The 12,941-nt window shown below is 40.2% G+C and overlaps 1 protein-coding gene across 1 annotated transcript in view; it reads right to left on the bottom strand.

Annotated features, from left to right (window-relative positions):
- Nucleotides 1–10,766, bottom strand: part of emc10 (ER membrane protein complex subunit 10) — a 43,605-nt gene extending 32,839 nt beyond the window's left edge. Inside the window, exons 1-3 of the mRNA XM_072588752.1 lie at nucleotides 10,591–10,766; nucleotides 2,846–2,912; nucleotides 2,054–2,166 (exon numbers count right to left, since the gene is read on the bottom strand). Coding sequence (XP_072444853.1) covers nucleotides 2,054–2,166; nucleotides 2,846–2,912; nucleotides 10,591–10,671 — 261 coding nt within the window. The 5' untranslated portion in view covers nucleotides 10,672–10,766. The remainder of the gene's footprint in view (nucleotides 1–2,053; nucleotides 2,167–2,845; nucleotides 2,913–10,590) is intronic.
- Nucleotides 10,767–12,941: the final 2,175 nt, after the last annotated feature.

Here is a 12,941-nt window from a genome sequence, read left to right as displayed (position 1 = left end):
AATTGAAACCTAAAATGCATTCTTTCCAGAAAGGTGTCAGTAGGTAGCAAATAGAATCTGGAACTGATCTGAAACCAACTTTACCCAACGTTTTCCCTCATGACTGTCAAGATAGGATCAGCAAACTCTAAGGCTGAATAATAAGCTTGCCTGCAACAAAGTTTTATTTAAAATTCTTCAATTTCTTGTTCAACCTTTATGATGCACTGGATCCACTAAATACTCACTTCAGCTTTCTGCAACCATGCTGACTATTTTGCAGTACTGCTCAAGTAGTACTTAGCATGATATTATCTTCATTACACTACAGGAATAATTGTGCTTATATCAATATGTTTAATGTTGTGTTAATATTCAATATCCTTAATTTTTCATCTCAAATTCTCCTTACAATTGCCAATAAGCTTAGGCATTCTCTTCAGGTGCGGCCCAAGGTCAGAAGGACAAAATCAATAATCACGCTGCTGGGTGCTTTTCCATATTATAAGTGGACAAATCTATCATTCCCATTAAATAAACTTGATTCGAATCTTAGAGCACAGATATACCAAATATCACTGTACTTGGGAAAAAAATGTTTGTTTAGAAACTGGTCATGGGATTTGGGTATTGTTGGCCAGGCCAGCATTTATTACCCATCACGAATTGCAGTTATGTAATTTCAACCCCATGTGCTGTGGGGCTGAAATCACATGTAGGTCACATCAGGCAAGGACAGCAAGTTCTTTCCCTAAAGAAATGTTATGGAATGCATTCATCCAGAAGTCACCATTTTCATTAAACACCAATAAATCACAACTGAATATTTTGGATCGCATTAGGACACAAGAGTTAGGAGCAGGTATCTTTGTGCCATTCCCACATGCTTCATTATTTAACACTATCATTGCTAGTTGTCTACCTTAACTGCACTTTTCCACACTATCCCCACATTCCTGAACATAATTATCTTGGCATGTTGCGTCCTAAACCATTTCCCCGTTGTGACCCATTTTGAACCTTGACAATAGCTGCGACCCCCAGTTCTCTGGGAATGAAGTTGGAGGATCCCAGACAAAGCAGGAATAGGTCAAGTGAAGGGAATGTGGGGAGACACACATGCGCACAGTGGGGGACGAACCCAGTGAGAGCATGGTGGTGGTGGCAGTGGAGGGTACCATAAGAGCAGGGATGGGAAAGACCCATGAGGAGGGAGGAGAGAGGGCTGAGAGGAGCGGGGGGAAACCAACAGAGCACAGAAGCAAGGGAGGTGCCCATGTGAGCATAGTTGAGGAACAGTGCTGAGGCAGCAGGTATTTAAGAGTTCCTGAAAAGATCAGGCAGACATTTTCAACACAGCATTTAGGCCCCAGTGTTCAGCCAGACACCTTGCACACTTTAAAAAAAACCTCAGAATATTTAGAGGAGACATGCAGCTTTAAATATTCACTTAAAGCTCCACAGCAAATATTACTGCCTCAAAATTTGAGTTATGGCCTGCAGTTTGAGAACGCCTGCATCCATGTCAAATCTATATCTTAAGTATCTTGAATAAACTCAACAACTATCTAACCAAAAACCTCTTAGGTACAGAATGCCAAGAACCCACAACCCTTCAAGTGAAGAAATTTATCATCTCAGTCAGGGAACAGATGTGGAAAAGAAACCTAAAATTTCCTACTGTATATTTTTCTGCATTTAAAATAATTTAGACAGTTTAATAAAGTTACAAAGACAAGAAAACAATCAATCTATTACTTGTTACATAATAACTAGCCTCTAAGTGAGCTCAGGGCTGATTAAATCTGAGCAGTAACCTTAAACGACAGGTTAGGCCAACAGTTAAAAATTATGAATAGGCTCCTCATCATATATTATCCATAGATAGTATGCCATAGATAATCATTAACATTTTTTGATGAGCAATTTTCTTTTATTAAAGGCTAGCTACTAGTTCTTAGCGTGCGAGTAATGATAACTTAGGTAAAAGGGAACAAAAATCAAAAGATCATTAACTCAGAAGTGTTCAGAATTATACCTGTGAACCAGGAACATAAAAGAAATTGCTACTTACCCGGAGTTTTGTCCTTTCCTCCTCTGTCAGTTGTGTCTGAGTTAGCGTGAGAGTGCTTTCACGGCCTGGTCTCCACTGGAATGAGCCCCTCTTTTTATACTGAACACTGTCATCTACAATGATAAAACAATGCTTTATTGATCTCTGATGGGTCACAATGTAAAGGTATCTTAACTTCCGGAAGCATGATTTCAGGATATTGTACTGGACGAAAATGGGGAGAAATTCTCAATAACAGGTAGACAGAATGCTTTTTCAACATTTCCCTGATTAACCAGGAGCTGGGGGAAGCAAATTAAAACAATCTGACTTCTCTCACAATAGAGATCAGCTAATTCACAGCAAGCCGTAAGTAGAATTATGGATTGGCACAGGACAGAAGAAAGTTTTTGACCCATTGTGTCAACACCAGTTCATTGAAAAGCAATCCTGTCACTACCACTATCCTGTTCATTCCAGATACCCCTGCAATTTTTGGTTCTCTTAAATATGTAGCCAATTCTCAGTTGAAGGGTACTTCTGAATCCACCATTCTATCAGGCAATGCAATCCAAAATCTTGACCACTCCATGTGTCAATATTCTTTTAGTTATCTTTGGTCATTTTGCCAATTATATTAATTTTACACCCATCAATCCTTCAGATATTGGAAGGAATTTGATGCAGGATCCTCTAGTACATTCTTCAACTGGGACAAAGAAATCAACAAGATTTCCATTTGGACAGCCACTGTGATATTCAAGATCCAATACTCATTTGAAAATCAATTCTTTGTCAACTTTTCAGACTTACCAAATTCAAATGAGTGTTCGAGGGGCACAGAGAATCCAATACTTTCAGCGTCTGGAACATCTCCTGGCTGAAAGAAGAAATAGAAATTACTGGTTGTGCATTACTGCAGTGATACAGGTCTGATCATTTCACCATGGTGGGCTCAGTAACAGCATCAAGCACTACCAGACCAGGCATGAGTCAGGGAGATCAAGTAGCTCCAACAACAGAAACAAAAACAGGCATTGCTGGAAAAGCTCTGCAGGTTTGGCAGCATTAGTGAAGAGAAATCAGCGTTAATGTTTCAGGTCCGGTCACCCTTCCTCACCTCTAACTGCAGGGCTTCTGAAAGCACACAATAACATTATTCAAATTTGGTTTATCCTATTTTAATTGACTCTGACCTTTAAAGTGTGGAAAAGTGAAGTTTATGAAATGCTGAGACCTGATGTTTCTGTTCAGATACACGGTACAAATGGACTCTGTGGATAAGAGTCCACCGTATGACATTTTGCTTTCAGTCTGGATTACACATTGACTGAGAACTTCGAAAGACAGACACAATGCAAAACCTCTAATTTCTGTCTGTAACCGCTGATAAATGTGATCTCACCACGATTATACTGCACCCTTGTGTCCTGTATTATTGCAACTAGACTGGCTGTTTTCAGTTAAAATATCTCCCCACCAGCAACATAAAAAATAAACAAATGATCCATTGGGGAAAGAATCAACCATTTCATATTAATTATTGCACAGGGCTAAAGAAAGAAAGACTGATTTTATGAACATCTTCCATGACCTCTTGACAGCTTAAATAATTTTACAGCTAATTAAATAAACATCTGTAGGAAAACTATGGAGGTCAATTTTTGCACAAGCTCCCACAAACAAAATACAGATAACCTGCTTTCAATCATGTTGGTCGAGGATTAAGTATTAACCATTGCACCAAGGAGAAGTCCCCTGTTTTGGCAATTGATATCAACCAGAACTTCCTTGCTCTTCTTTCACATGATGCCACAGAGGGGACCGTGAGAGGGGACAACTGGGTTCTCATTTTAGCATCAAAGAGACAATTATCTTTGACAATGCAGCACGCTCTGATGATAGTGTTATTCTAATTTTGTGCTCCAGATTTTGTTCTTGTCTGTCTCATAGACAAGAACGATACCATTGAACCACAGCTTAAGCACCTATATGAAACTGAAGCCTCGACATACTTCAGCACTGCTCTTCCACTTTAAAGATAGCATCCCATTACACTATTTGCAGGACTGCAGTGTTCTATAATGTTAGATAGATTTTTTTTTGCAATACATGCAGGGTGATCATAGTCATTCAGCAATACAATTATAGACGTTCCTCCCCAAACCAAGCTTATGTATGGAGAAATTATAATGGGCTGTGTAACATTAGTACTCATGTCAGTAATGAAAGCAGCTAATCTAATAAATTAAATGCTTCACACAAGCATACCACACCAATATTCAATAGCAACACCCAATAGCAATTATTCCTAAAACATTTTCCTATCATCAAGCTAAAGGCGGCATTAGACAGTGCAGTTTTACTTCATTGTAAATATTAATGTCTCAAATTAAAAGTGAGCGTCTGGGCAACTATTCACATTTACAAAATGCACCACAGGGTCCGTGCTTCAGAGTCAAAGGTACTTTTCTCCTTGGAGACAATATTTTTGGAAAAATTGAAAGATTTCTGCTGATTTCAGAGCATAATCCAACCTCATTAATACCAAACAACAATAGATTATATCTGTCATTAGTGCAGATGTATTGGACCATTAGTAGTAAATCACAGGGTGACTGCATATGGTATACATTACGCTACAGTTTAGGCAAAAACCTGCAGCTTTTCTGTGAGCAAATGCAACACTTCATTTTATTTGTGTCTTATTTTTAAGCACTATTCATAATCTGTGATAAAATCATTCCAGTTAGTTTCAATTAATATTCCACTTCAGAGATCACGTCTAGGTGAGGGTAATGATTAAAAATGGAAAACTGACAAGAGATTTGCACATTGTTGTCATTTCACTGTTAGAAGCTAAATTTGAAGCCAACTCAGACAGCTAATCACGAGGTCACAATTTCAAAGAAGTACAGGGGAATTCTCCCTGGTGTCCTGGCCAATAGTTATAATTAAATAACATTATCATATTACTGTGTGTGGAATCTTGCTGTGCAATCACAATTGTAATAGTGCAGAGGAGACCATTCAGCCCACCATGTCTGTACCAGCTCTGTTATCTACAGACAATCTACTATCTTTTTCCCCATACCATTTCTATCCAAATGCCCTCTTGAATGCCTCACCTGAACATGCCTCCATCACAATTCTAGGCAGTGCATTCTATACCCTAACTACTCGGAATTAAAAGTTTTTTCACACATTATCCATGTTTCGTTTACACACACTTCAAATCTATATCCTCTCACTCTTGTTCCTTTTGACCAACAGGAACAGCTTCTCCCTCTCTACTCTGTTCAGCCCGTTCATGATTTGAGACCCTCAAATCAATCTCCTCAGTTTTCTCTCTATCAGCCGTACATTATCTGCATTAAAAACAAATGGCCACACAAAATACTTCACTGGCTATAAAGCCAATGAATGAGACTATATGAATGCAAATATCTTTCCTTGTTTGGTGTGCCCTTGTAGAATAACGAAGAATGAGTTTTATTCTGTAGCAGTGCGTCCCCATGCCAACACTGATGCATTCCTAGACACTGCACTAATCAAGTTCAGGGTTTCAGATCTCAACATAAATCCTCATCACAGCGATTCAGGCCAGGTTATGTTCTGGGCCTGAAATTATGACAAGGCCATGCCAATTGCTAAACATGCCTTGACTGGTTTCTCACATTTCCCTTGGATTGAAATGCTGCTGTTCATGCTATCAAAGAGATAGATAACATGAAAAGATAGCCATCTGGAAACTGGATAGTTCAATTCAATCAAACACAAATGGAATTAGATTTGAGAAGCAGACAGAACACTTACTGATATGTCTTAACAGGTGTTGCTCACCACATTAATACTTGAACTTTGGTTTTCTTTTCTCGTCACCCTAACCTAAATTTCTCTTCACCTGAAAAAAATGAGGTGGTACACAGGTGACAGCCAACTGCTGGCAATCTAGTGGTTATGCCTCACACATAAATCAAGGCTGTGACTGTCTGTAGGCTATTTAGTGATACGGGATATTACAGCTGGCCACAATTTTGTTTTCACATGATGTCCACATATCTACTGTTCAGTCAGTTTGGAGTGAAAAACAAAAGTGAATGCCCTTGATGACATTACGACAGCATTTGACTAATTACACCAATCGAGCCCAAGGAAAACTGGAGTTAATAGGAATCAGGAGGAAGGTTCTCGACTGTTTGGAGTCATAGTTGAAACAAAGGAAGACAGTGTGGTTATTGAGGTCATGTACCAGGAGTAACCATCTTCAGTTGTCCTTCTAGGCTGTAGAGATCCTGGATTTGGAAGCTGCTGTCAAGAGAGCATTGGTGAGTTATATTGTAGACAGTATACACTGTTGCCACTATGTGTTGGTGGTGAAGGTAATGAATGTCAAAAGTGGTGGATGGAGTACCAATCAAGTGGCTACTTTGTCCTGAATGGTACAGAGTTTCTTGAATGTTATTGGGGCTGCAGTTGGTTCATCAATAACCATCCCTCCATAAAGTCAGAAATAGCACACTCATTGCATAATGTTCGGCACCAATTGTGAATCCTCAGATACTAAAGTGCTTTGTGTCCATATGCAGCACCTTCTAAACCAGTTATCCCTACCATCTAGAAGGATAAGGGCAACAGAATCATGGCAACACCACTGTCAGCAGCTTCCCCTCCAAGCCACTCACCAGCATGACTTGAAACATTATCGCCATTTGGCTAAATTCTTAAAGGTCTTTCCCCAACAGCACTACACAACTTGGACTACAGCAATTAAAGAAGGCACCTCACCACCACCTTCTCAAGTCAGGATGATGAGTAGCTTAAATGGAATCTTCAAGATGGTGGTATTCCAATGTATCTGCATCCCTTGTTCTTTTAGGTGGAAGTCGGTTTGGGGAGTGCTAAGAACCTTTATACAGTGCATCTTGAGGCTAGTGTACACTGCTGCTGTTGAACATCTTGGCGAAGGGAGTGGATGTTTGTGGATATAGTCCCAATCATGTGGGCTGCTTCATTCTGAATGATGCCAAGCTTGAGTGCTGTTGGAGCTACATTCATCCAAGCAAGTGGGGAGTATTCCATTAAGTATGCTGCTGAGTATTCGCTGCAACATTCCTAGTCTCTGACTTATTCTCGTAGCTACTATTTACATGGCGATTCCAATTCAGTTGCTGGTCCATAGTAACTACCAGGATGTTGATAGTGGGGGAATTTAGTGATGGTAATACCATTGAATATCAAGGGGCAATGGGTGAATTTTCTCTTACTGGAGATGGGAATTTGCATGGTGTGCATGTTATTTACCACTTTTCAGTCCAAGCTTAGGTATTGCCTGGATATGTTTCAGCATCTGAGGAGTCACAAATGGTGCTAAACATTATGCAACCATCAGTGAACATCCCCACTTCTGTCCCACTGATAAAAGGGAGGTCTTTGATGAAGCAGCTGATGACAGTTTGGCCTAGGATACTACCTGGAGAAACTATTCTAGAGATGTCCTGGGCTGAAATAACTGACTTCCAACAACCACCTTCCTTTGTGCCATGTATGATTCCAAACATCCGAGAGTTGTACACATGATTCCCACTGACCCCAATTTTGCTAGGGCTCCTTCGATGCCAAAATCAGTCAAATTCAACCTTGATGTAAAGGACTGTCAACTCTTACCTCACCTCTGAAATCTAGCTCTTTGGTCTATGTCTGAAGTGAGGCCATAATGAAGTCAGGAACCAAGTGGTCCGAGTGAAATCCAAACTAATCATCAATAAGCAGATTATTGCTGAGCAGGTGAAGTTTGTTAGCTCTGTTGATCCATCCCTTTGAGAGTACATTGATGGGGCAGTAATTGGCCAAACTGTATTGGATCTGAGCTACATTTTGAGTACAGGACATACCTGGGAATATTTCCACAATATTGAGTAGATGTTAGTGTTACACCTATACTGCAACAGCTTGGCTAAGACTGCAGCAAATTCTGGAGTACAAGTCTAAAAACAATAATGTGTTATACTTAGTGTGCAGCACTTGAATTTTCATATTGTGAAATTATGCCAATAGTTCAGCTATAAACAGTGGATGACCTCCACTCCAGCCTTTGGTCCATAAAGGGAAAATGTGTGTGCTTACATTTCCAACAGAGGTCTAATTCAGTACAGACCCAGCGTGGAGATAGGAGATATTCCGAATGTTGGCCACTGCTCGATGGACAGTAGTCATATTGACAAATTTGAATAATGTTACATTTTTGTTTAAACGTACCAGCAACACTGGGTCCCAGAATAATTGAATTAGTCATCATAATTTGGAAAATACTTCAGAACTAAAAACCAATTTCTCCAATTTAAATATTATTTTCTTTGGCTCTAAGTTCCATGATGTACCCTTGCCTCTTGGGAGAACACCCTGTACAGAAACAAGGTGACACTGTTTTGTTCTACCCACCAGCCATTTTATGAAATCTCAAGTATGAACAGCACAGATTTGGGCTCATCACAAATGGGAAGGTAAACACCAAAGGCACAATGCTTACAATTTTTAAATTTAAATAGCCATAACTTGAAAGGGTCATATCAAACTAGAAATAAAAATCAAAACTTTTGAGTCAGATCTTTTACAAAATGTTTTTAAAATAAATTCATATATGATGGTAAATGTAGCAAAGCTTTAAATTTCTTGCTTTCATTCCAAGATCACAAACCAGTGTGAACAAAGATGTCAAATAAGAACAAAGAACTGTGGAAATCAGAATCAAAAGCAGAAACTGCTGAAAAACCTCAACTGGTCTGGCAGCATCTGTGGATAGAAATCAAAGTTATCATTTCGGGTCCAATGATCCTTCCTCATAACTGACAAAGATATCAAGTATCCAGTCTGGAAAACTGTACAAACCTTCTCCCATTCCATCTCATATCTACTCCCACACAAAAGCAAAGTACTGCAGATGCTGTAAATCTGCAGTATTTCCTATCAGTGCTCTTATCAATTCCTACCTACCATCATTGTGGCACTGTGGTAGCAATCCTACCTGTGGGCCATAAGGTCTAGGTTCAGGCCACACTTCCCAACCTGCTGTAACATGTCTGAACGGATTGATAAAATATCTACAATTAGTTTCAAGTACCTAAACAGCTAAAATGGATCAATGGTATGTGAAAAATGCTGTTCAAGAATTTAATGGATATTTTCTGGTAGGAAGTAATTCAAAAATTCATTTCCAATATCCATATAACTACACAGGTGCTGTACATTGCTTAACAGGCACAGAATGCCATCTTAAGAGACGCTGTAACCAATTTTACTGCAGATGCAACTCATCAATAAAAAGGGGCTTTGTTCAACTAAAATCTTCTGGCAACAAGCATGTTGCAAGCGCTTCCTAGATTCTGGCATTGCAAGATAATGGCAACAAAGGAAACGTAAGATAATTGGATGGCTGTTGCATTGAGGTTACAACTTTGGAAATTATAACAAAAGGAACTATTTTCCAATTAGTTCAACATTTCTGTTTTTCAGAAAGTAACCCCCACAAGAAGGGCAATCTTCATTTTAGAATATTTTTGGATGGTCACGCTTTTGCTTTGATGACATTATCAAATACATAAGCAGAGTTTCAGAATAATTGCACAATCCAAAGGCAGTCACAATTATCTTAATCATTCCATCAACCAACAGAATTCTTTGAGTACACATTTGGAATAACTTTGAATATCTCACTGAATTTTGTGACTAAACTAAGACCATAAAATATAGGAGTAAAATAGGCCATTATCTGTGTGAACTTATAATTGTCTGCAATACCGTATTTGGGGGCATTTTACAATTCCATAAATGATTGCCACTACAGTAGACAAACACGCCATATAGACAGAACATCACCAGAGATTCCTGCTACTGAAAAAACAGTCTATACCCCATCCTCAGGCCCTTACTGTGCCCATTGTCAGGCAACAAGGGTCCTTGATGCACCTGCTGCCAGGCACCAAGCCCTTGCTGTCCCTGCTGCCATGCCATCCCAGGCCATTGCTGGGCCTGCAGCCAGGCACCAGGTCCTTATTGTGCCCACTGTCATGCCATTTGGGGCCCTTGTTGTGGCTATTGCAGTGCCTTCGCAGGCCATAACTATACCCGCTGTCAGGCATCCAGGCCCCTTCTCTGTCTGTTACCATGCCATCCAGGCCCCTGCTGTCAACGTTACCATGCCATCCAGGCCCCTGCTGTCACCGTTGCCAGGCACCCAACCCCTGCTGTGACCGTTACCATGCCATCCAGGCCCCTGCTGTCACCGTTGCCAGGCACCCAACCCCTGCTGTGACCGTTACCATGCCATCCAGGCCCCTGCTGTGACCGTTACCATGCCATCCAGGCCCCTGCTGTCACCGTTGCCAGGCACCTTGTTGTGCACCTGTTCTGGGCCCTCGCGCAGCCACAATTCAAACTGCAGCCAAACGCTCCATTCCTAACGGCCTCTCGATCCGGTACAACTCGCACCACCGGCTCTAACCCCCTCCAGCCTCAGGACTCTCTTTCCGGCTCCAAACCCTGGCCAGTTCGCTCCTTACCCTCCTAGAGTTGCAGAGACCACCACCGAAGAGATTAAAGAGCAGGAAGCACCTCAGGATCGCGACCCAAGGCGAATTCATTGCCGCAGTGAAGCCACGGAGTACCACAAACTACAGGCCCGATGTACCATGGGATACACGGAGGACCTAGACCGTAAAGGATCATGGAACACTGGAGGTCCATGGCTCCCTGTACCGTGATGCATGCAGGGATATTGGAGGACTCTCGGAGAAAGCTGATGTCAGGTTGATGGAGGATAATGTTTGCTGATAATATTCCTTCATGATGCACCAAAAACAACCTGTCAAGAATTCTTTATTTAGAAAATAGGGACTCTATTCCGTATTAGAAGCAGTATATATTCACATACTGCTCCTGGCCCATGTCCCTCCAAACCTTTCTTATTTGTGTACTTATCCAAATGTCTTTTAAACGTTGTAATAGTTCTCAGATCCACCACTTCCTCATGAAGTTCATTCCACACACGAACCACCCACTGTGTAGAAAAAAGTCCCTCGTGTCTTTTTTTTAAATCTCTCCTCACTTCAAAAATGTGGCCCCTGGTCTTGAAATGCCCAATCGAGGGAAAAGGCAACGACTTTATCTGCGACCTGTAGACTATACAATGTTCTTTATAGGAAAATCTATCCAGACCTGGCATCTTTAGGAAAAAGGGTTGTGATGACTGCCATTCTATGTTGCATTCCTCGTTGCAAAGCCCTGACCAATTAAAGCCTAAGTGTCTTCTCTTTTTAAAGGAAACAAATTTGAGTTAATCAGTATTTGATGGGGCACAATAACAAATATTCAAATTAAAGGTTCATGGAACATATGTAAGGGAAAAGATACTTAGTAAATCAAAATAATGTTGTCTGGGGTGATGATTCATCCTAATCCCTGCAGTGTCCATCAGTCTCTGAATTTAATCAACTAACTTAAATTGACAGTTAACAGTTCCTTCTGCATTGCCATGCCGATTGTGGTCCAACCAACCAGCATCCTCTTCTTATGCTTTATAAATTGTTCTCATTCTAATTTTGGTTTTCTTGCATTCCAGTTCTGAAGACGAAAAGGTTCCACAGTATGTCTCTTAGCAATGTTCATTTAATGTACCAAGCAGTTTTTTGTAAGAGATACCTAGTTCAAAGCACAGCATATATTAGTTAATGTGATTTCTCAATTCATTCTACACTTTCTCCATATTCCTCCCCAGACTTAACATGGAATTTTGCAGAACATGAGGTTCATGCACCGTATTCCTGTCCCAATGCTTTCAACTGCTGTCAAATTTAGTCCTGTGCCCCAGTTGTTCCTATAATTGTGCAAATTAGACCTCTTCATGAGTATAATCAACTAGGAGAAAGTGAGGACTGCAGATGCTGGAGATCAGAGTTTAAAAATGTATGCCATTTGAAACTTTTTGTGAATCTGATCCCACAACCTAATTTAAAAAGTGCATTCAGATCTTAACAATTGTCTGTGTCAAATCAGTTTTTCTTCATTATCCTTGTAATTTTTTTGCTAATTATTTGAAATGTACAACTTCTAGTTTCCAACCAACTTGACAGAAAAAACAATTTCTTCCTATTTGCTGTGTCAAAACCATTCCATATTTTCAGTTTATGTGTAACCTTTGCTGCTCAAAGGAGTACATGTACAATTTTTCCAATCTCTCTGCTTAACCAAAGTCTGTCATCCTTGGTATCATTCTGGTAAGCCTTTCCCATGACACTCTAAGGTTTTAACGTTTTTCATTCATAATTATGCATAATACTGTAGCTGAGACCTAACCAGAGGTTTATCAAGGTTCAGATCAATATCCTTGTTTTTTTTGTGATCCTATATACAAACCCAAATTCAAGAACAAAGGAAAAAGGAGCAAGACCACTCAGCACTCAAGACTTCCCCACTATTCAATGCATTATTGTCTGATCTTGGACTTGAACTTCATTTTCCTGCTCACTCCCCATATACCTTGGTTCCCTGAGGGTACCAAATGTTTGTCTATGGCAGCCTTAACCATATTCAATGATGGGGAACTCCGTAACTCCCTTGGCCAGCAGATTTCGTAAGTTTCATAACTCTTTGAGTGAAGACATTTTTTCTTATCTCAGCCCCTTATCCTGACACTGTGCCCCTTCCTCCCACCAGTGTTTGAGATTTTCCAACCAATGAAACATCATTCAGTCTCTATCTTGCAAATCTCCTTCAATGTATATCGCAATAAGACTGCCTCTCATTCTTCTAAACTCTAGAGAATATAAGTCCAATTTATTCAGCCTCTTTCATTCCAGTGTGTAATTTAGTGAACTTTTGCTGTATTGCCTCTAGTGCAAATATATCATTTTCA

The sequence above is a fragment of the Chiloscyllium punctatum genome, chromosome 18 (genome assembly GCF_047496795.1).
Source record: "Chiloscyllium punctatum isolate Juve2018m chromosome 18, sChiPun1.3, whole genome shotgun sequence".
Taxonomy (NCBI): domain Eukaryota; kingdom Metazoa; phylum Chordata; class Chondrichthyes; order Orectolobiformes; family Hemiscylliidae; genus Chiloscyllium; species Chiloscyllium punctatum.
Note: the sequence above shows the minus strand (reverse complement) of the source record. Positions and strands in the feature narration are given on the sequence as shown.